Below are 23,967 nucleotides of genomic sequence, written 5' to 3'. Positions count from 1 at the left end.
CGGGCAATTCGCTGCGGCGGTGGCCGCTTTGTGGGCGTCGGTCCAGCGCCCGGGCCCGGCCTGGGAGACCCGCACCAACCCCGGGAGGGAGGACGGAGCGCGGGCGCAGCCCAGGGGCCGAAGCACTGTACGCTTGGCCGGCGCGGAGGCAGGAGGGAGACAGGGAAGCCTGAGCTCGGCGCTGCTGAAGCCTCCGGCGGGGGGGTGGGTGGGTGGGCGGGCGGCGGTGAGGTATCCTTGCTCGGGCCCAGCCTGCGTGGGCACTCCATGAGTCTCCGTCGCATGACGGAGGCGGGACCTAGGCAGTGTCTCCTGCAGGGCGAAAGCACGGAAAAGATCCGAGGGCATTTCTTGAGCCTGGCAGGAGGCCAGGGGTTTTACAGGGCAGGGAGGAACCTGGAGGAACCGAGGCGCCACGTTGTTGGTTGGAAAGAAGGGTGGCCAGGTGGTGAGGAGGCTGGCAAAGGGTCTCAGACAACAGGAAGGGCACCTGTGAAGCCGCCCTGCCAAGGGTGTGGTAGAGGCGGGGTGAAATGAGCACTGCTCTTAAAATTGACTGTTGTATTTTTTTATGAGATGGAGTCTCGCTCTGTTGTCCAGGCTGGAGTGCAGTGGCGTGATCTTGGCTCACTGCAACCTCTGCCTCCTGGGTTGAAGAGATTCTCCTGCCTCAGCCTCCCCAGTAGCTAAGATTACAAGGCATCTGCCACGACTCCCGGCTAATTTTTTTGTAGTTTTAGTAGAGACTGGGTTTCGCCATGTTGGCCAGGCTGGTCTCCTGAGCTCGAGTGATCCACCCGTCTTGGCCTCCCAAAGTGCTGGGATTACAGGCGTGAGCCTCTGGCCTAAAAGTGACTGTTTACTACAATAAATACAAATAATAGGTCACCAGCACTTGTCTGCTAAGGCCCTAGGGCGGGGTGTGTTTAGGGGACCCCTCTCCTCTCCAGGCCCTTCCAGAGCCTGCCCACTGGTGGCGAAGCTGCAGGGCTATCCCTCCAGGGGGAGGCCCTGCCAGGCCAGGGAAGGTCCAAGTGGGTGCTCACCAAGCTTCCTAGGTTTCCAGTTTTCTTGAAACCATCGTCCCAGCACAGTCATTTAGCAAGTCACATCCCCTGTTAACATCTCGGTCCTGGCAGCTTCTTGGTACGGCACCATCTCCCTACATGGACCGCAGGTTATCTATCACACTGACCTGCTGTCGCTCACACACAGTCACTCACCTGTGACACTTGGAAAGGACTAGCTCCACAGGCCTGGCCAGGGCCCAAAGGGAGGTGGCCAGCAATTGAAACCAACCCTGGTGACTAAGTAGAAAAGGAGTCCTTGGGAGTGTTGTGGGGAGCTCAGGGAGCTGACCAGGAGTCTGGATGGCCACAGCCACAGCCAGGGACAGTCTTGGGAGGTGACTGTGGTCACCACCACTATTGGGCTGCAGCATTGCTGAATGCAGCCCCTGCCACAACTCCGCAGGCCTCGGCTGTAATGATGGGCAGGGGTGCTGGGCACCGTAGCGGGGAGGGAAGGCTCCTGTCCCTGCATCTTTGGCAGGGTCAGCCAGATGCCCAGGAAGGGAGAAGGAATGCTGCCCCTTTTAGCCTTTGAGGTGGGAGGAGGGGCCCTGGCTCCCATGACAGCTCACAGAATGGGATTGCCCCTCACTAGGAGGGGTGTGCGGATGCTGATCAACCCTCCGAATGCTCACCACTGAGCACCATGGAGGCTCTTCAACAGAGGAGCAGCAGCTGGCGCTTGTTGAAGGACACCTGGCTGGGAGCGATGTAGGGACGGGCTGCAGCAGCCAGGTGTGAGGGGAAGAGGCTGCAGAGAGGTGACAAGGCCTTCAAGGTAGAGTAGCCGCCACTAGAGAGCCTGGTGGCTCAGGAAGGTGGCTGGTGTGGGTGTGGCCAGCACTGCTCATCATGGAGCACCTAGAAGAGCAGCAGCGACTCAACTCCTGGCACCAGGTGAGGCAGGAAAATAGGGTCTGGGGGCAGGGAACATAAGGCCAATTCACATTTCAGCTATAACAGGAAATATCCTCTTCATAGGGCGTACCAGGTAAATGACTTTGTAACTTTACTTCATCCCCTCTGTTTATATAGGGCAGACCCGAAGTAACCAATGGAATCCTCTAGGGAGTATTTAAACGCCCCCAAATTCTGTAACAGGGCCTTTTGAACCCTAAGCTCGGGCCCACTCCCACACTGGTGTGTACTTTCATTTTCAATAAAATCTTCATTCCTTCCTTGCTTTCTTTGTGTGTCTCTTCCAGTTCTCTGTTCAAGATCCCAAGAACCTGGACACCCTCTACCTTTAACACAGGCATTGTTTGTTTAATTTACCTTTTGCCTTAGAAATATAAAAAGATAGGCCGGGCACGGTAGCTCACGCCTGTAATCCCAGCACTTTGGGAGGCTGAGGCAGGCAGATCATGAGGTCAGGAGATCGAGACCATCCTGGCTAACATGTGAAACCCCGTCTCTACTAAAAATACAAAAAATTAGCCAGGCGAAGTGGTAGGCACCTGTAGTCCCAGCTACTCGGGAGGCTGAGGCAGAAGAATGGCATGAACCCAGGAGGCGGAGCTTGCAGTGAACCGAGATTGCGCCACTGCACTCCAGCCTGGGTGACAGAACAAGACTCCGTCTCAAAAAAAAAAAAAAAAAAAAAGCAACAACAACAAAAAAAAACCACAGTAAAGATGTGTAAAAGGAAAGGCCTCGGCCGGGCGCAGTGGCTCAAGCCTGTAATCCTTGCACTTTGGGAGGCCGAGACGGGCAGATCACGAGGTCAGGAGATCGAGACCATCCTGGCTAACCCGGTGAAACCCCGTCTCTACTAAAAAATACAAAAAACTAGCCGGGCGAGGTGGCGGGCGCCTGTAGTCCCAGCTACTAGGGAGGCTGAGGCAGGAGAATGGTGTAAACCCGGGAGGCGGAGCTTGCAGTGAGCTGAGATCGGGCCACTGCACTCCAGCCCGGGCGACAGAGCGAGACTCCGTCTCAAAAAAAAAAAAAAAAAAAAAAAGGAAAGGCCTCTTTCACCTTTCCCCCACCCCCATCCCTCCCTAGAGGTCCCCGTGATTAGCCTGGTGTGTGTCCAGCCCTCCCTCTACATTTCAAACGGATATGTGAACAATGGATCAGGCTTGAGTTTGTTTTTTCTAATAAACGGCATCATGCTGTATGTATTGTTCTTTAATGTGCTTTTGGAGATGTTTCCAATCCAGCACACCCTTTTATCCATTTCATACTATTCCATAGAGTGCATGCTCCCCATCTTGAGGGAAGTTTCGGTTGTTTCATTCTGCTCTGTTGTTTCATCCCTGCTTTTGTGCAAACAGTTGAGTATGGGGCTGGGATTTGAGGGGAAGAGGCTCTGTTTGAGTCCCTGTTGATGTGAGGTGAAGGTGTGTTGGTCCGGCATTGAGCAGGCAGTGGACAGTACATGCTGAGCTGGGTTGGGAGAGTGACTGGACGTCGATTACTCAAAAATAATGTATGGCCAGGTAAGTCGCTGGTTTTGCTTCTGGGTCACAGAAAGGGCTGCGGTCCCCGCAGACCCCGTTGCGTCCACTAGAGGGCGCCAAAGCCAGTAAGGTGAGGCCCTTGTGACAGAAGCCCCGACTTACTGCGGGAGTCTGGGCCCAGGATCTGACTCCTTAGCTCGTAGGAAATGGATGAATATTCTTCCTGCACCGCCAGCTGCCTCGCTTAAACAGCAGGGAGGCTGAAGAGGATGCAAAGCTGGGTGAACATGAATGGTTAGACAGGATGTGCCCTGGGCAAGACAGGGAGCTGAAATTCAGTCTGTGGGACAGGCTGTGATGGCCCAGAGGAAATCCATAGGTGGGAGGAAAACTATCGACCCTGTGCTCCATATTGCCAGTACCTGCAGAGAAGCTAGCTCCTGCAGAAGATAGAGGATTTAGACTGGAAGATGGGGCGAGGGTTCTCTCTACTGGGCACTGAAGGTTTGATGAGGACACTGGGATGGTCCCTGCCACCAAAGCAGCTCAAGCTCAGGCAGAGGAAATAGAAACTGGACAAATACAATATTTCTTATGGGCACTGCTCTAAGGAGTAATTTGGAATCCAGTAGGGTGATATAAGTGAAGGTGCTTTGAAATCCCCCAAAGCCCTCGCCCAGGTTAGGAGGGTTGTGGTCCTTGTCACCATTTTCCCAGGAAAGCTTCAAAGCAGCAGCAGCAGCAGCAGCAGCAGCAGCAGCAGAATTTCCCTCCTTCCCTCCTGTCACTCTCCCAGCCTCCTCTCCCTCCTATCACTCTCCTAAGTTCAGAGCTGACCCCACTCCTCTACTACCCATGGTGGTACCCAGGCCTGTGCCTCTCCTAGCATCAGAAGCTGCCCCAGGCTCCCAGGACTGGAGCTCAGATCCGATTTGAAAAAGTGAATGAATGAGTGAGAGCAGTGGCTTATGCCTGTAATCCCAGAATTTTGGGAGATCTAGGTGGGTGAATTGCTTGAGCTCAGGAGTTCAAGACCAGCCTGGGCGACATGGTGAAACCCTGTCTCTACAAAAAAAAAATACAAAAATTAGCTGGGCATGGTGGCACACACCTGTAGTCCCAGCTACCCGGGAGGCTGAGGTAGGATTGCTTGAACCATGGGAGACACAGGTTGCAGAAAAAGAGTTTCAGTGCTAAAACTGAGAGTCCTAGGCAAACTGGAACAGTTTATCACACAATAATGTGGGGGTTCTTGGGCTGGGTATGGAGGCTCATACTTATAATCTGAGTGCTTTGGGAGGCCAAGGTGGAAGGATTGCTTGAGCCCAGGGCTTCAAGACCAGCCTGGGCAACATAGCAAGACCCTATCTCTACAAAAGAAAAAGCAAGCACACACCTATAGTCCCAGCTACCTGGGAGGCTGAGGCAAGAGGACTGCTTAAGGCCAGGAGGTAGAGGTTGCAATGAGCTATGATGGCACCTCTACACTCCGGCCTCAGTGACAGAGCAAAACCCCATTTCGAAAACACACACACACACACACTCAATAAAGTGCTTCTGAAACTTTGGTGTGCATCAGAGACACCTGGGGACTTATAAAAACACAGATGGCTGGCCCCACCCTAGAATTTCTAATTGAGGTCAAGGGTGGAGTCCAGTAATTTGCATTTCTAATAAGTTTCCTGCTACTGCTGCTGTTGCTGTTGGTTGGGGCCCAAACTTCCAGGACAACCGGTCTGAATAAAGGGTTGGGTCCAGGACCTGCAAGTCCCACTGTGCTGCTTGCCCTGGTACCTCCTCCTAGGTCTGGCCCAGCAGTGTGGCAGGAAACAGAGGTGGGGGTCAAAGTCCTCTCACAGTCAACCAGGAGAAACCTGTGTCTTCCTGGCAGGGTGGCTGGGTGCTATGGAAACAAGGCTCAGCCCAGAAGTGCCCAAGCCTCCTTCCCAGAAGCAACTTCAGCCCCTGGGGGAGGAGTAAAGTGAACAAACCAACAGAGGGGGCAGAGCTCAGTTCCTGGATGGAAGGGGCACCTGCATGGAAGTGCCCTCAGCAATCTCAGGGCCCAGCCTTCTGGGAAAGGAAATCATTCACCTCACAGGACCCCTGGCTTGAGTTTTGGAGCTGAAAGGGAACTTTGCAATCGTGGTTCAACTTTTTATTTTATTTTATTTTATTTATTTTATTTTATTTTTTAAATTTTATTTTCTGAGACGGATCCTCAACCTCTGCCTCCCGGGTTCCAGCGATGCTCCTGCCTCAGCCTCCTGAGTAGCTGGGATCACAGGTGCCTGCCACCATGGCTGGCTAAATTTTGTATTTTTAGTAGAGACGGGGTTTCACCATGTTGGCCAGGCTGGTCTCGAACTCGTCACCTCAGGTGATCTGCCCGCTTCTGCCTTCCAAAGTGCTGGGATTACAGGCATGAGCCATGGTGCCCAGCCCAGTATATCTTTTAACAGGGCTGTGAGTGACATGACTTGCTAAGACCTGCCCACTAAGAATGAGCTGCAGCCAGCACAAGGTTGTCCGCTTCCAGCCACTTTCCTAGATACTCCTCCATTCCTCAGATTCCAGCCCCCACCTCAGCCTGGAATGCCCACAGCACTTTTATCGCAGTTCTTAACTCCACTTGGTTCCCCAAAGCTATAAGCCCACATACCCCCTCCCAGGGCTACAACATTTTGGGTTTCTCAGACCCCGTCAACACTAACCAGCATGAACTGCAGGACACACAGGACAGCTGGAGAGAGGCCATCAGTCACTGTGTCATAGTCCTGCCCAAATTCCAATGTCAAAATTGCAGAAGCCTGGGGCCCACCCCGGAGAATCTGATTCAGCAGGTTGGAGGTGGGGCCCAGGCACTGACATTTTCAAGAGCCCTGGGTGATTTGGATGCTGATAGCACTGGCTACATGCTGAGAAACACTGCCGATAGCATCAGCTTCCACAGAAGGCCACCGAGGAAGAGGTGATGAAGTGACAGAACTTCATCACCCAACTCAAGAAGGCTTGGAAGTAAGGGGCATTTTATTGGTTCCAAGCCCAGATCATGGACAAAACAGAGTGCTATGGTTCAAATGTCCCCAGCAATGTTCATGTTGAAATTTAACTGCCATTGTGATGGTGGCATTGGCAGGTGGGGCCTTTGCAAGGTAATTAGGTTATGAGGGCTCTGCCCTCAGGAATGGATCCATGCCATCATCTCCGGAGTGGGTTCTTGATAAAAAGGATGATTCTGGACCACTTCACTCTCTGTCTCACATGCTCACCTCTGCCTTCCGTCCTTCTGCCATGGTGGGGCCCTCACAAGATGCTGGTGCCATGCTCTTGGACATTCTAGCCTCCAGAACTGTGGGAAATCAATTTTCTTTTCAACCCAGTTTGTGGAATTCTTTTTTAAATTTATTATTATTATTATTACTATTATTATTTGAGATGGAATCTTGCTCTGTCACCCAGACTGGAGTGCAGTGACGCACTCGGTGTGGTAGCTAGTCTCTAAGGTGACCCCGTAATTCTTGTCTCCTGGTATTCACGTTCATATGTAGTGCCTCCTACATTGAGCAGGAATGACCTGTGTAATGAATAGGATAATGAATAGGACGTTGCAGAAGTGACAGACAGGGTGTGTCTTCCGCCTCCTGGGTTCAAGCAATTCTCCTGCCTCAGCCTCCTAAGTAGCTGGGATCACAGGTGCACGCCACCATGCCCTGCTAAGTTTTGCATTTTTAGTAGAGATGGGGTTTCACCATGTTGCCCAGGCTGGTCTCCAGCTCCTGGGCTTAAGTGATCTGCCGGCCTCGGCCTCCCAAAGTGTGTGAGCCAGCATGTCTGGCCCAGTCTGTGGAATTCTGTATGGTGGCAGAAAATGGACTAAAAAGCAGTACAGAGATGTCCCTGGGCTTCATGCACAATGGGAGCTGAGGCCTGGGTTCTCCCGTCTCTCTAGGCTAATTTCCCCATCCATCTGGGAACAATCACTCACAGGGTCCATCGTCCACCAGAGGAACTCACTCGCTGCCAAATTTAAAAACCCTGGGAGACAGCCAATTGGGTTAGGTGCTTCTTCCTGGACCAATGAACTGTGATCAGGTGGGTGGGCCCCACATGGGCCAGCTCTGGGTCAGTACCACTCAGGGTCTAAGGGAGGGAAGGGTGGAGGAGAAGGGATAAAGCCTTACCAGTTTTATTGTTTTTTAAAAACAGTTGGCCAGGCGCGGTGGCTCACTCCTGTAATCCCAGCACTTTGGGAGGCTGAGGCGGGCGGATCATGAGGTCAGGAGTTCAAGACCAGCCTGGCCAACATAGTGAAAACTCGTCTCTACTAAAAATATAAAAATTAGCTGGGCGTGGTAGTGCACGGCTGTATTCCCAGCTACTTGGGAGGCTGAGGCAGGACAACTGCATGAGCCTGGGAGGTGGAGTTTGCAGTGAGCCAAAATCTTTCCACTGCGCTCCAGCCTGGGCAACAAAGCAAGACTCCATTTCAAAAAAAAAAAAAGTTAACACATGAAAATTGTATATATTTATGGTACACAACATGATGTTTTGATATATGTATACACTGTGGAATGACTAAATCAAGATAGTTAACATATCCATTGATCTCCAGAACTTGTTCCTCCTAACTGAAACTTTATATCCTGTGACCAATATTTCCCCACTGCCCCTAAACTCCCTTACCAGATTCTTGGTTTCCTTCTGTGGAGGCTGCTGTCAACCACTAAGACTCTGGGCTGGAGACTCGGTGTGGTAGCTAGTCTCTAAGGTGACCCCGTAATTCTTGTCTCCTGGTATTCACGTTCGTATGTAGTGCCTCCTACATTGAGCAGGAATGACCTGTGTAATGAATAGGACGTTGCAGAAGTGACAGACAGGGTGTGTCTTCCAAGGCTAGACCATAAAAGGCATTGCTGCTGCTTCCTGGCTCCCTTGGGCCACTGGCTCTGGGGGAAGCCAGCTGCCATATTGTGAGAACACTCAAGCAGTGCTGTGCAGCAGGGCTGGGACCAGGGTGAGGTGAGCGAGGCACTTGCCTCAGGCACAATATTTAACAGGATGCCAAAAAAGTCAGTAATCAAGATAGATAATGCAATATTTTAAAAATAAAAATGCAAACAAATCTATGATGAACAAAATATTGAAACTTTAGTTAAAGACAGTCTCAATAACAGTACCATGTTGAACTGTATTGGAGCCTGTGACCAATAGGAAAAATCAGTGGTGCTGGTCCTGAAAGCAGGTATAGGAACCCACCAGGAGTTTGGGAGGTGATGGTCCCAGGACTGAAGACTTACTCCCTTAAGAGGTGACTGGATAGGGAGAAGAATGCACACGTGTTCTCCTGGCTCCAGTAAGAAGGCAAACCCGGGGCCAGGTGCAGTGGCTCACGCCTGTAATCCCAGCACTTTGGGAGGCCAAGGTGGGTGGATCACCTGAGGTCAGGAGTTCCAGACCAGCCTGGGCAACATGATGAAACCCTGGTCTCTACTAAAAATACAAAATTAGCTGGGCGTGGCAGCGCATGCCTGTAGTCCCACCTACTCGGGAGGCTGAGGCAGGAGAATCGCTTGAACCCAGGAGGCGGAGGTTGCAGTGAGCTGAGATTGCGCCACTGCACTCCAGCCTGGGTGACAGAGCAAGACTCTGTCTCAAAAAAAAAAAAAAAAAAAAAAGGCAAACCCAGTAGTGCCTTAGACCTAGAGGTTCAGCTGGGGGCCCTGTGTAGCAGGACAAGAAGGGTGCTGAGTAGAGGGGTCCACCTAGCTCAGTTTCCTTCCAGCTAAACCTCAGCAGGCCGGTTCCAGGGCCATGATGACCATGATCACCATCAGGCATCATGACCATCACACCTGCCGAATGCTTATCATCAGGCCCTTTGCCTGGCACCTTCCGCGCATTCACTCTCCACTCTTCAGAACAACTTTTGAGAGAGGTTCTGTTATCAACATCATCTCACAGATGAGGAAACAGAAATTTAGAGAGCTAAGTCACTTGCCCAATTCTTCAGAGTGAGTGATGGAGTCAGGATTTGACCTCAGGCAGTCTGACTCTGGAAACCTCCATCTTAATTTCAGTTGGAGATCTGGAGCCAGACAGCCCTGAAATTGACTCTCATGTCTGCCAATTATTTGCTGTCTGTAATCTATATTGGGCAAATGACTTGACCTCTTTAAGGCTCAGTGTCCTGCTCTGTAAAACGGGAATAAGAAGTGAGAGTGTTTGAAAGCCCTTAGCACTGCAGTTGGTAGGAAGTAAATGCTCAATGTGCGCCTCTGTGATTATTCCAGAGGGTGGAAATGAACATAAGACGATAGCCCCCTCCCCTCTCACCCCGCATCGACACCTCCCTCCAGTCTCCCCTCACTGATCTGGCTGACCACCTGCCCTCACTCTGCAGGGACTGCTTGGCCTCTACTCCCCACCTATCCTCATGCAGTGAAGCTTAAAAACCCAGAAAGAGGGCCGGGAGCGGTGGCTCACGCCTGTGATCCCAGCACTTTGGAAGGCCAAGGTGGGTGGATCGCGAGGTCAGGAGTTTGAAACCAATCTGGCCAATATGGTGAAACCCTGTCTCTACCAAAAATACAAAAATTAGCCAGGCGGGGCCCCGGGAGGCGGAAGTTGCAGTGAGCTGAGATCACGCCACTGCACTCGAGCTTGGGCGACAGAGCGAGACTCCGTCTCAACAAAACAAAACAAAACAAAAAAACCTAGAAAGAACAACGGGATTCTGGGGAGAGACCGGGTGGAGTTGGAGTACAGGGACAGGAGAGTGAGCCAGCTGGGGAAGGGCATGGCCCTGGGGCAGGAAGGTCCCCCAGGGAGAGTCCTGTGGGGCCTCCAGAAAGCAAATTTGATCCTGTTTGCTCATGTAGCTGTACCCTGCCAATACCAATCCCGGGTCTCCTTCCAGTTCCACCTGCAGGCTGCCGCCCTGGAGGCTCCCAGGGCCTCACTAGGTAGGAATGGAGACCAAGGAACAAAGGCCAGGCTGGGACACTGCCTAGGACACTGGCTTGAGGGGACGGAAGAGCTCTGCACTTTCTTTCCTTGCCACCCGCCTCAAATTCATGCTTACAGAACAGCTGTGTGGGCTTGAGCTGAGGGCCACTGACCTGCGTGCCACCAGTGTGCAGGCTGCTGTGAGCGGGCAAAGCTGTTCCGGGCGGCCTCTGCCGGTGCCTCTGCCCACGCAGCACCCTTCAGCTCTTCCAGTGCCACCAAATGAACCTGTCATGACCTTTCCCTAGCCTGGCGAGTTTTCTGGAAAGACTTGTTCCTCTGTTCTCCTAGTGGCCCTCCGCCTCCTCCCTTCCTGGGAAGGGGATGGTGTTCACCGTATTATTAATGTCCTGTCGCTATGACAGGAACGGCATGAGACACAGACGAAAGATGGCCCTGCCCTCCAGGGCTCACCAGATCCTTGGTTCCTGTCGTGGAAGAGAGGGGCATAAGACCCAGTGTGCTCCAAGGTCAGGGCTACGGTGAGAAGCTGTGTGAGGACAGGGGCCCTGTGCTGTGTGCAGAGGGGGTCCCTGGGCCTCTGTGGAGGGAGGACACAGTCCTGAAGGCCAAGTTAGTAGGAAGGGCAAGGCCCAGAAGGGTGACTGATGAATTTGGGGGCATGTCCTGGAGGCAAATGGGGAGCAGTGAGGGGCCTGAGAGGAGGAGGTGGAGCTGATGCTGCACTTTGGAGTGATCTCTGCTTAGAAGTTTGGCTTTTGTCTAGAATCCTCTGGGGACTGAAGAATTTTAAGCTGGGGAGGGACATTAGATCCGCCTTTTGGAAAGCTCTCTGGCTGTGTTGCAGAGACTGAATGGATGAGGAGGCTGGGCAGCAACTCGGCAGAGAACTAGTGAGAGCCGGGGGAGGGAGAGGAGCTGGCTTAAGAGTCCTTGGGAAGTGGAAGCAATAGGACTTGGGCGCTGATTAGGAGGGAGGATGGAAAGATGACACCACTCACAGACACGGGGATCCAGGAGGGTGGATTTGGGGGCAGTTTTGGACACACAAAGTTGAGATACCAGTGGGACCCCATAGTAGAACCCAGGATATCTCAGCATAATCCGGCCAGCTCTATCCCCATTGTGAATAAGGGCAGCAGCCCCCATTACAATTCCAGGTACATTACGCAGCCCTCCCTCCAGCACCGACAGGAGATTCCCCTTCCCTTCCCCACGTGTCTTCTCCCAGGTGACACCAAACTCAGTGGACGGGGTGAGAGGGGTGAGACCCACTCTGACAGGGTGAGGCCCACTCAGTGTGCAGAGAGACACACTCAGTGGACGGGGAGAGACCCACTCAGTGTGCAGAGAGACCCACTCAGTGTGCAGAGACCCACTCAATGGACAGGGAGAGACCCACTCAGTGTGCAGAGAGACCCACTCAATGGACAGGGTGAGGCCCACTCAGAGACGGGGAGAGACCCACTCAGTGGACGGGGAGAGACCCACTCAGTGGACGGGGAGAGACCCACTCAGTGTGCAGAGAGAGACCCACTCAATGGACAGGGTGAGGCCCACTCAGAGACGGGGAGAGACCCACTCAGTGAATGGGGTGAGACCCACTCAGTGTGCAGGGTGAGACCTACTCTGTGTACAGGTGTGGTGGCCATGGTCTCAGGCAGAGGATTCCAAAGGACTTTCGAATACTGCTCAGGTCACCAGGTGGGGTGACTTTCAGCATAAACGTTGGCCCAGCAGCACCCCAAACATTGCCACTCCAGACAGGTCCTGTCACCTGTCAGCTCTGTCTCCAAAATGTATCCTGCATTCAACTCCCCTGTCTTCACTGCTCCAGCCTAGTTCAAACCACCAGAGCCCCACCTGGACCACTGCCCTCACCTCCTAATTCATCTCCCTGCATCTACTTCTGCTTCCCCACTCTCTATACAGCAACCAGAGAAATGTTTTCAAATAGCAGCCAGATCATGCCCTTCCTGGGCTTCATGCCTCCCCCACGGGCCCCACCACACCTGCAAAGGAACGATGTGCCCTGCCACCTTCTCCGATCTCATCCCCTGCTATTCCCCCGGCCTCTCACTTTGCGCTTCACTGGCCGTCTTCTTCCACACACACAGTGTTCCTACCTCAGGGTCTCTGCACTGGCTGTTCCCTCCTGGAAGGCTCGGCCCACATCTTGCCTTTCCTGACCTCTCAAGCTAAGGTAGTGGCCCCTATATCATCCCTTCACTTTTTTCACTGCTTTTCGTTATCTATTACTTCCTTTCCTTATTTGGTCTGCCTCTGGCCAACAGGATGTCAGTTACTTGACAGCAGGGCCCGTGCTGGGCTCCATGCCCGGCTTCGCCCGAGTCTGGCGCCAGGAGCGCAGGTGCTCCAAGAGTGTTTGTTCAATGAATTGTTACTGAATGCTGCAGAACCCTGCTCCAGGCTGCTTCCTTGCCCTGGCATTTGGGAGCCTGATGACAGCCCTGCCCCTGAAGACAGCACCTAGGGACAATGTCAGGCTGAGGAGTTAGCCCAGATGGCCCTGGCTCCAATGCTGCTGCCCTCTGTGCACTCGGCCCTTCTCCTGCGCAGGCCGGGCCCAGGGCAGGGCGCCCTCACAGCCTCCATGCTAGGCCTGGCCTTCTGCCAGCACCTCTCTCCTCTCTCAGTGCCAAAGTCCACTCTCCTTCCTGCTGTGGGGAAAATGGCACTCCTTTTAGGGGAAACACCCACTCCCCACTCAGCTTGGAGCTGGGCTTAGGAGCCAGTGAGAGCTGCAGGAGGGGAGACATACCAGCCGGAGCATGCAGAGCAGTGGACACGCACTTCTTGGGTCAGCGTCCTTTGAGAACAGGGTGGAAACTGAGAAAAGGCCTAGGTGTCCGCATCTTGCACTGAGGTTTCCAGGGGGTTCACACATCACTGCAGCTGATCCACAGGGTTCCGGGAAGGACCGAGGAGCCCTCCCTCCCCCAGTGTCTAAGCTGCTAACACAGGTTACCAAAAGCGTTTTACACATGACTGTTTAAAATCCTCAAGAACGCTTTGCAGGGGGTGCTCACGTTTCCCGGACTACAAGAGGGGAGGCTCCCAAACCAGCGGGCCGGGTGGGAGCCCACAGGGGAGGGAGAAGAGGGCTGCAACCGGAATTCCAGGGACCTGGCGTTTCCGGGACAGGCAGGAGTCAGGGAGAGGGTGGGAGAGTGCCCAGGGAGGCAGCAGGGAATGGAGCGCACTGGGAGAGGTGGAGCTGACTTTCAAGGAGGAAGGGGCAGGAAAGAGAGTGAAATATTGCAAAGCAGTCCAGGATACAAAGGTGTCAAAGGTTTTATCCACAGAAACTGCTGGTGATCTTTGGTGAGGGCACAAGCCAGACTACTGGGTTGACAGGACAGATGAGGGGTGTAGGACATTGCTGAGCAGCCTGAGTGTGTGCAACAGAAAGGAGATGAGGCAAAAGCTAGTGGGAACCAGGTTCCGGGCACATTAGCTTTTTTCCTCCTAAGATGAAACTCGAAGGCTGGGCATAGTGTGGTGGCTCATGCCTATAATCCCAACACCTTGGGAGGCCGAGGCGGGTGGATCGCTTGAGCCCAGGAGTTTGAGACCAGCCTGGGCAACATAGCCCCCAGCTCCCTCCAGTCTCCCCTCCACTGGCCTGGCTGACCACCTGTCTTCACTCTGCAGGGACCGCTTGGCCTCTCATGGGATGGTACCTACTCCCGACCTCCTCATGCAGTGAAGCTTAAAAACCCAGAAAGAGAGCCGGGCACAGTGGCTCACGCCTGTGATCCCAGCACTTTGGGAGGCTGAGACGGGCAGAATACGAGGTCAGGAGATCAAGACCATCCTGGCTAACATGGTGAAACTCCGTCTCCACTAAAAATACAAAAAAATTAGTGGGGTGTGGTGGCGGGCGCCTGTAGTCCCAGCTACTCGGGAGGCTGAGGCAGGAGAATGTGTGAACCCGGGAGGCAGAGCTTGCAGTGAGCTGAGATCATGCCACTGCACTCCAGCATGGGCAACTAAGCGAGACTCGTCTCAAAAAAAAAAAAAAAAAAAAACAGTTCAGGCAAAAATCTACTCTTAAACCACTAGGGAGGAAATGGAAATATACTGTTGTAATGTTCTTTTTATTTTTTTTGAAACTAAGTCTTACTCTGACACCCAGGCTGGAGTGCAGCAGTGCGATCTCGGCTCACTGCAACCTCCACCTCCTGGGTTCAAGCGATTCTTGTGCTTCAAGCCTCCCGAGTAGCAGGGATTACAGGTGCCCGCCACCATGCCCAGCTATTTTTTTTTTATTTTTGGTAGGGACAGGGTTTCACCACGTTGGCCAGACTGGTCTCAAACTCCTGGCCTCATGCTGACCACCCACCTCAGCCTCACAAAGTGCTGGGATTACAGGTGTGAGCCACCACACCCGGCCTGTTGTAATGTTCTTATGCTGTATGTGAAGTAGTGTGAAGTAATGTAATATATTTGAAAGTAGTCTGTGCTGCGTTAAAGATGTACATTTTGGATCCAAGCACACTAAAAAACAAAACTAAAAACACAACAGAAGAACTAATGTAATAAGTCAACAAGAGGAGAAAATTGATCTATAAAAAATACTCAATCCAAAAGAAGGCCATACAAGAGGGAAAAAATATCCAAAGAACAGATGGGGGCCGGGCACAGTGGCCCACACCTGTAATCCCAGCACTTTGGGAGGCTGAGGTGGGCAGATCACCTGAGGTAGGGAGTTTGAGACCAGCCTGACCAACATGGAGAAACCCTGTCTCTACTAAAAATACAAAACTAGCTGGGTGTGGCGGCACATTCCTGTAATCCCAGGTTTGAGAGGCTGAGGCAGGAGAATCGCTTAAACCCGAGAGGCAGAGGTTGCGGTGTGGTCAGAAGAGATCATGCCATAGCACTCCAGCCTGGGCAACAAGAGCAAAACTCTGTCTCAAAAAAAAAAAAAAAAAAAAAAAAAAGAAGAAGAGCAGATGGGACAAAGAGAAAAATAGCAAAATTGTATATTTAAATCCAATCACATTGATAAATTACATTAAATGTAAATTGTCTAAACATGCCAATTAAGAGAAAATGACTGTCAGATTGGATTTTAAAAAGATTCAAATTATATGCTGTCAAGAAGAAACCCACTTTAAATATGAAGACACAGATAAGTTAAAAAGTAAAAAGATGGATAGCTTGGGCATGGTGGCTCATGCCTGTAATCCTAGCACTTTGGGAGGCCAAGGCGGGTTGATGACTTGAATCCAGGAGTTAGAGATCAGCCTGGGCAACAAAGCGAGACCCTGTCTATACAAAAAGTTAAAAAAAAAATTAGCCAGGTGTTGTGGTGTAAACCTGTAGTCTCAACTACATGAGAGGCTGAGGCAGAAGGACAGCTTAGAACCTATAAGGTCAAGGTTGCGCTGAGTTATAACTGCACCACTGGTTATAACTCACTGCAGCCTTGACCTCCTGGGCGCTAAGCTGTCCCCCATCCTGGGGGACAGAGCAAAATCATGTCTCAAAAAAAAAAAAAGATAAAATAAAATAAAAAAGATGGAATAAGATATATCATGTGAACTTTAATCAAAAGAAAGCATGAGTGGCAACACTAATACCAAATGAAATGGACTTCAGAACAAGGAATATAACTAGACATGAAGAGATACGTTACATAATAATAAAGAGGTCAGTTCGTCAAGAAGCCATACAATCATAAACGTGTATATACCAACAGAAAACTTTGAAATAAATAAAGCAAAAATGCCCCCAAAAATGGGGAAAAGAAAAAAATCTGCAATTTAGTTGAATAATTCAAAACTCCTGTTTTGGTAATTGACAGAACAAGCAAACCTTACCATCACTACCAACCAACTTAACTTGGCTGACGTTTATAAAACATTCCACCCAATGACAGCCGGCTACACATTCTATTCAAGTGAACATGGAACATCCACTAAAACACCATTCTGGGACACAAAACAAGCCTTGGTAAATTAAACAAACAAACAAAAGAAATAATGAAATTAAATTAGAAATCAACAACAGAAAAACACTTGGGAAATCCTCAAATATATGGAATCTAATACACTTCTAAATAACCCATGTAACAAGGAAGACATCACAAAGGAAATTAAAAAATATTTTAAATTGGGCCGGGCTTGGTGGCTCACGCTTGTAATCCTGGGAGGAGGAACTTGGGAGGTCTAGGTGGGTGGATCACCTGAGGTCAGGAGTTAGAGCAGCCTGGCCAACACGGTGAAAACCTGTCTCTACTAAAAACACAAAATTAGCTGGGCATGGTGGCATGTGCCTGTAATCCCAGCTACTTGGGAGGCTGAGGTAGGAGAATCACTTGAACTCGGCAGGTGGAGGTTGCAGTGGGTCAGGATTGCGCCACTGCACTCCAGCCTGAGCAACAGAGTGAGACTCCATCTCAAAAAAAAAACAAACAAAAAAAGGTATTTTAAACTAAATGCAAACGAAACCCCAACATATCAAAATTTATGAGATGTAAAAAAAGCAACACTCAAAAGTTTTTAGCTTTGGATTAAAAAAAAAAAGGGAGGCTCAAATCAATAACCTAAGTTTCTACCTGAAGAATCTGAGGAGCAGGGGAAGTCAAGCACACTGGCTCACACCTGTAATCCCAGTACTTTGGGAGGCCAGGGTGGGAGGGTCATTTAAGCCCAAGAGTTCAAGGCTTGTACCAGTGTACTCCAGAGAGACCATGTCTCAAACAAAAGATACGGACGGAAAGCTCAAACCAAAAATCTAAATGAAGGCTGGGTGTGGTGGCTCATGCCTGTAATCACAGCACTTTGGGAGGCCGAGGCAGGCAGATCACCTGAGATCAAAAGACCAGCCTGGCCAATATGGTGAAATCCCGTCTCGACTAAAAATACAAAAAATTAGCCCGACGTGGTGGTGGGTGCCTGTAATCCCAGCTACTTGAGAGGCTGAGACAGGAGAACAGCTTGAACCTGGGAGGTGGAGGTTGCAGTGAGCCAAGATCGTGCCACTGTACTCCAGCCTGGGCGACAGAGTGAGACTCTGCCAAAAAAAAAAAAAAAAAAAAAAAGGCCGGGTGTGGTGGCTCACACCTGTAATCCCAGCACTTTGGGAGGCTGAAGCGGGCAGATCACTTGAGGTCAGGAGTTTGAGACCAAAAACCCACAGTGTGGCATCAATTATTTGTGATGTACATGACCAAAAAGACTAGTATCCAGAATATTTAAAGTACACCTACAATTCAGGACACGTACAACAGAATAATGAACAAAGGATATAAATACGCAACTCACAGAAGGCCAGTAACATATGAAACGATGGTTATCCCCGCTGGTTATTTTTTATTTATTTTATTTTTTTTGAGACGGAGTCTCACTCTTGCCCAGGCTGGGTGCAATGGCACGATCTTGGCTCCTGCAACCTCCGCCTCCTGGGTTCAAGCGATTCTCCTGTCTCAGCCTCCCGAGTAGCTGGGATTACAGGCATGCACCACCAGGCCTGGCTAATTTTTGTATTTTTGGTAGAGACAGGATTTCACCATGTTAGTCAGGCTGGTCTTGAACTCCTGACCTTGTGATCCGCCCACCTCGGCCTCCCAAAGTGCTGGGATTACAGGCGTGAGCCACCACGCCCAGCTCTGCTGGTTATTAAGAAAATATAAATTGAAACCACAGATGAGATTTTGTTTTACACCCCTCAAACTGGTACAATTACAAATCTGACAATTCAGCAAAGGTATGGAACACAGGAACTCTTTTACTATTGGCAGTTTAAATTGGCACCACCTTTGAAGAGCAGTTTTGTATTGTCTAAAATAGACCTTGTTATTTTAGACCATAAGCCATTGTTATGGCTTAACAATTCTGCTTCTTGGTATATACACTGGAGAAACTTGCACATGAGCATAAGAATTTTTTTTTCAGAATTTTGTTTATGAGACAGAGTCTTGCTCTATCACCCAGGCTGGAGTGCAGTGGTGCCATCAGCTCACTGCAGCATTCAACTCCTGTGCTCAAGTGATCCTCTGGCCTCTGCCTCCCTAGTAGTTCAGGAAGGAATAAACTTATTTATTTATAAAATAAATATAAATGCCAAGAATTTATGATCCAGTATCCACTTTTTTTCTTTTTTTTGAGGCAGAGTCTCACTCTGTCACCCATGCTGGAGTGCAGTGGCACGATCTCGTCTCACTGCAACCTCCGCCTCCTGGGTTCAAGTGATTCTTGTGCCTCAGCCTCCCAAGTAGCTGAGATTACAAGTGCCTGCCACCAGGCCCGGCTAATTTTTTGTATTTTTAGTAGAGATAGGGTTTTGCCATGTTGGCTAGGCTGGTCTTGAACTCCTGGCCTCAAGTGATCTGCCCACCTCAGCCTCCCAAAGTGCTGGGATTACAGGCGTGAGCCACCACGCCTGGCCCAGTATCCACTTCTTGGTATATACTTTTGAAAACCTCATGCAGATTTGCAGAGAGACAAATAACTGGAACATCACTTCTAATAACAATGATAACAAAACAAAACAAAGAAATCAAAAGTAACCTAAATGTTCAACAACAGAAAAATAGCTAAAAAGACATTCTATGGAAGAACACACAGTTATTAAAAGAACACGACATAATACTTAAAAGTTATCCAAAACACAACCTGGAATTTTAAAAGTTGCAAAATGTAGATCTTATAGAAAACATGTTCACATTTCCACACTTTGCCATGCCCAAAAAAGGGGTGCTACCTTTCACTGGAGACATGTAAGTTAATGACCTTGGACAAAGATAAAAATTGTTTTTATTGGCCTGGCACTGTGGCTCACACCTATAATCCCAGCACTTTGGGAGGCCGATGCAGGCAGATCACCTGAGGTCTGGAGTTTGAGACCTGCCTGGCCAACATGGTGAACCCCCATCTCTACTAAGAATATAAAAATTAGGGCGGGGTGCGGTGGCTTATGCCTGTAATACCAGCACTTTGGGAGGCTGAAGTGGGTGGATCACTTGAGTCCAGGAGTTTGAGACCAGCCTGGACAACATGGTAAAACCCCATTTCTACAAAAAATACAAAAATTAGCCAGGCATGGTAGTGCATGCACCTATAATCCCAGCCACTGGGGAGGCTGAGGTGGGAGGATCGCTTGAGCCCAGGAGGTTGAGGCCGCAGTGATCTGTGATTGTACCACTGCACTTCAGTCCAAGTGACAGAGTGAGACCCTGTCTCAAAAAAAAAAAAAAAAAAAAAAAAAGGAAAAGAAAAAACATTTTAAGAAAATTGAAGTACTGAGATATATGTGAGACAAAAGTCCAATACTGATGCACACATATTTTGAAAAACTAATGAATGGAAATGAAGATCTGCTCTACCCCAAGTAGATACACAGGCACACGTTTTTAGGTTGCAGACTGAAGTGTTGAACTGAGAAAAAGCCAGGGAGAGAAGCAAAGATGGTTTTCGTTGTAGATTGTTGAACTTTTCTTTCTTCCCCAAGACAGAGTCTTGCTCTGTCACCCAGGCTGAAGTGTAGTGGTGCGATCTAGGCTCACTGCAACCTTTGCCTTCCGGGTTCAAGCAATTTTCATGCCTCAGCCTCCCGAGTAGCTGGGACTATACAGGTGTGTGCCCCCATGCCCGGTTACTGACTGTTGAACTTCTATTTTTATTTATTTGAGACAGTCTCGCTCTGTCACCCAGGCTGGAATGTAGTGGCGCCATCTCGGCTCACTACAAGTTCTACCTTCCAGGTTCATGTCATTCTCCTGCCTCAGCCTCCTGAGTAGCTGGGACTACAGGTGCCTGCCACCACACTCGGCTAATTTTTTGTATTTTTGGTAGAGACTGGGTTTCACTGTGTTAGCCAGGATGGTCTCGATCTCTTGATCCACCCACCTTGGCCTCCCAAAGTACTGGGATTACAGGTGTGAGCCACCGCACCCAGTCCCTCATGGTTGAACTTTAAGCCCTAATGAATTATTAGCAATTATTTATTATTCTGAACTGGTTGCTTCTCCTGCTCCAAAAGACAGATGGTCAAGACTCAGTAGCATGGTTTCCAAGGTGTGCTTATCTCAGCTGCTCTCCTTAATGCGTCTTCAGTCTGGCTTTATGGTGTCCCACACAGCAAAAAGATCAAGATGGGTCACCTCATCTGTCTCCCCAGATTTCAAAAGAAAAAAATGACGCCGGTCACCCTGCCTATCAGTGGGGTCATCTGGATGTAGCAACCTCATTCTGGGACTCCACATCATACTGACTGGGCACTTCCCCACAACTGCTCTGCAATCATCCACCCCGAGTGAGTGAGGGCTCTGCCTCTGGAGATCCATTAAAGTGTGCTGGGTCCATGTATTTCATGGAACACACTACGTACATGGTAGTGTAGAGAAACAGCTTTATAACCTAGTCATTTTCAAGAAGAAAAATCAGTGCTAGCCTTTGCATTTGAAAGTGTAGAAAAATTTAAATCTATTTTAACTCAGTAAGGTAATTAATAGTAAAACTAAATAATGGGCCAGAAAGAGTTGTTTTTCAACCACAGCCTTTAAAAAAAAGATATTTGAAACATTTCTTTTTCTCCTACCCGAATGTTGAAATACTGAACTAATGCTTCAGAGAGTAACTATATTAATGAAACATCAACAAGTTACAGATAAACATTTTAATTGATTAAATATATTACTTTCAAGATCTTTCTGAAATCGCACTTGTACTGTACTAATCAACAGCCAAAGGCAATAAAAAGGTTTAAAACCAAAAATATTCTGACATGAACACATGACAGGAACCGCTGCTATGTAAAGTAACATACACTGCTCCCAAGAACAATCATATTTTTAGGAGATAGTTCATCTTAACATGTGCAAGGACAAATTTGTAATCAAAGGCTGGAAGAAATATATATTAGTGCCTGCTTTTTAAAAGTTTATTTTACATTTTAAATACAGTATTTTCTCATAAAAAAAAATCCAGGAAGTGCCTAACTCCATGGTTTCTATACCATATGTACATGAGAGCTGACAGCCTGACAAATGTTCTGGATGTAACAGTATGAACACCTATGAGCTGGGACTTCTTCTGAATCAAAATTTAAAAACACAAATTAAGCACTGCCTAAGAAAAAAATAATCCAGTTTCTGAACAACCAAAAGACAACAGAGTTAGATATGTACAAAACCAGGTATTAAAAAACAGAATAGAAATACAGCACACAAAAAACTCAAACAACCCATATGTAGTGAACTGTATATATTGCAGCTAGTTAATGAAAACCCTCCTACAAGAAGTGATTTAGGATTTGAAATTTTAAAAATCTAAGTATTTCAGTAACAACATGTAACAACATTAGGTGTATATTGCCATCTTTGTCATTTTCTATCTACACCACTCTCCCTTCTGAAAACAAGAATCACTAGCCAATCACTTATACAAATTTGAGGCAATTAATCCATATTTGTTTTCAGTAAGGAAAACAAAGATGTACCTCTTCCCGCCAATAAAGAAATAATACAAATTAAAGCTATAAAATTTAAGCATGGGCATATGTATTTCTAATTCTCCTTAATAAGTAATTCCAAACTGGAATAACATAGGATTTGTGACTAAGTAGTAACAAATTAAAAGAAAATAGACTGTCTCTGGCAGTGATTTCCATATTAGTGCAATGTTACCTCCCATATGCTGAATTATATTTAAATGATTTTATGTATTTTAATTCAGTAGGTGCCAATTTGAGTTTACAAAATCCCTAATTGTATTCTTTGTGCAGAAAAGTTTCTTTCAATTTGAGATACTCTATGAAGCCAAATCAAAACAAAACAAAAAACTTGTATTTTGCTACTAGTAGTATGAATACCAAATAAAGATACAAAGATTCAAAGTTTGTGGAAGTTCCTGAAGAAAAATCTCTGAGGTGTTCTATGTATCTTGATACTTCAATTATCAATTAGTTTTGAACATTCTAGTTTAAGATTATCTCAGAAAATAATTCTCTGTAATATAACTCTGAACTAAACAGCTGCACCTAAAGCAGAAACAATCTGGGTCATTCCAAACAAGATCAAACTGAGGCCATTTCTTTTTCTATTATAATCTGTGAGGTCTTGAGTTTTTAAGTTTTAAAAATGACCTTTAATCAAAGCCAGCTGCACCTGATATAGACTTATTAACTTAAGGATTTCAAATTAGAGGTCACTGTAACTATGGGCTCTCATAAGACACATGGAGCAGGCAGCAAGGGGCTAACCATCAGCTGGGGAAGGTCAACGTTGGGGTGTTTTATTTTGGAGACTTTAAATATTTAACAGGTAGCTCATGTAACTTCAGCATCCACTAGTGACTCTGATGGTCAGCACCCAAGGGCTGGATGAGTCTGAGGAATCTCCTTTAACCCCAAAGTATGAATGCTAAAGAGTCTCAAGGAAATTTTGATTCTCAGCAAGAGTTCACAAACCATCAGACCAATATCAATAAGGTAAACCCTGACTCTAATGCTCCACAAAAGTAAAAAGAAATTTCCAAATTAAATGCCATCTTCTGCCCAACCCTAGACTCCAGACTTTGTAACAACATTTTTATCTAGTATAATAGACTCTGTAGTAGACTGATTTTGACCTCCACAAAGAGTAGGAGTTGTCAAACTTGAGGAGATAGACTCCTCTCCCTGGATATTGGTGGCTGCCAGCATACACCTCCTCATGACAGTCCCGTCGGTACACAGGCACAATCTCATCCAGCAGAGGCTTGTTGGCATTCTTTTTGGCTTTCTCTTCACTACTGATGTTTTCTGTAAGAACAGAGACAAGTCAATGAACAGATTCAGGAAAACCACACTTGCATCAAGCAATTAAAATCTATCCTTTCTTTTTTTTTGGAGACAGAGTCTCACTCTGTCACCCAGCATGGAGCGCAGGGGCGTGATCTCAGCTCACTGCAACCTCTGCCTCCTGGGTTCAAGCGATTCTCCTGCCTCAGCTTCCCAAGTAGCTGGGATTACAGGCGTGCACAACCACACCCAGATCATTTTTGTATTTTTAGTAGAGATGGGGTTTCATCATGTTGGCCAGGATTGTCTCGACCTCCTGACCCTGTGGATCCGCCTCCTCGGCCTCCCAAAGTGCTGGGATTACAGGCGTGAGCCACCACGCCCAGCCTATCCTTTCTTTGAGAAACTGCTCTTGTTGGGAATTCTGTTGAACCATTGAACAAGTTATGTGCATATGAGCATTTATTAGTTCATTCATTCATTCACTCACTCATTCAAATACCTGAGTATGTGCTATATACCAAACCCTGTTCTGAGCCCTGGGAGCCCAGTGATGAGTATCTAGTGGTAGCAGTGGTCAGCATCCTCTCTCTTTCTGTGCTTACTACCATTCCTATTTCTAGGTCCCATTTTCCCCTTTCCATAGCCATTCAATTCCTAATTCATCCCCCTGGACTTTCACTCATCTGAGTAACAAGAAAATGTTGCTCTCATCATCCTCTTTCTGAACAATATGATTCCTCCCCATTTTAGAAGGATGGAAGATGATTTGTGAG

At 48.4% G+C, this 23,967-nt stretch overlaps 1 protein-coding gene and 1 pseudogene across 2 annotated transcripts in view; both read right to left on the bottom strand.

The window, feature by feature from the left end:
* Positions 1–21,073: 21,073 nt before the first annotated feature.
* Positions 21,074–22,675, bottom strand: LOC112630079 (annotated as a pseudogene). The gene has a single exon (XR_003120810.1). The product of XR_003120810.1 is annotated as an uncharacterized LOC112630079 (transcript).
* The window catches only part of ACBD3 (acyl-CoA binding domain containing 3), a 47,641-nt gene continuing 44,747 nt past the window's right edge, over positions 21,074–23,967 (bottom strand). Inside the window, exon 8 of the mRNA XM_025381990.1 lies at positions 21,074–23,212. Coding sequence (XP_025237775.1) covers positions 23,001–23,212 — 212 coding nt within the window. The 3' untranslated portion in view covers positions 21,074–23,000. The remainder of the gene's footprint in view (positions 23,213–23,967) is intronic.

This window comes from Theropithecus gelada, chromosome 1, assembly GCF_003255815.1.
Source record: "Theropithecus gelada isolate Dixy chromosome 1, Tgel_1.0, whole genome shotgun sequence".
NCBI lineage: Eukaryota > Metazoa > Chordata > Mammalia > Primates > Cercopithecidae > Theropithecus > Theropithecus gelada.
Note: the sequence above shows the minus strand (reverse complement) of the source record. Positions and strands in the feature narration are given on the sequence as shown.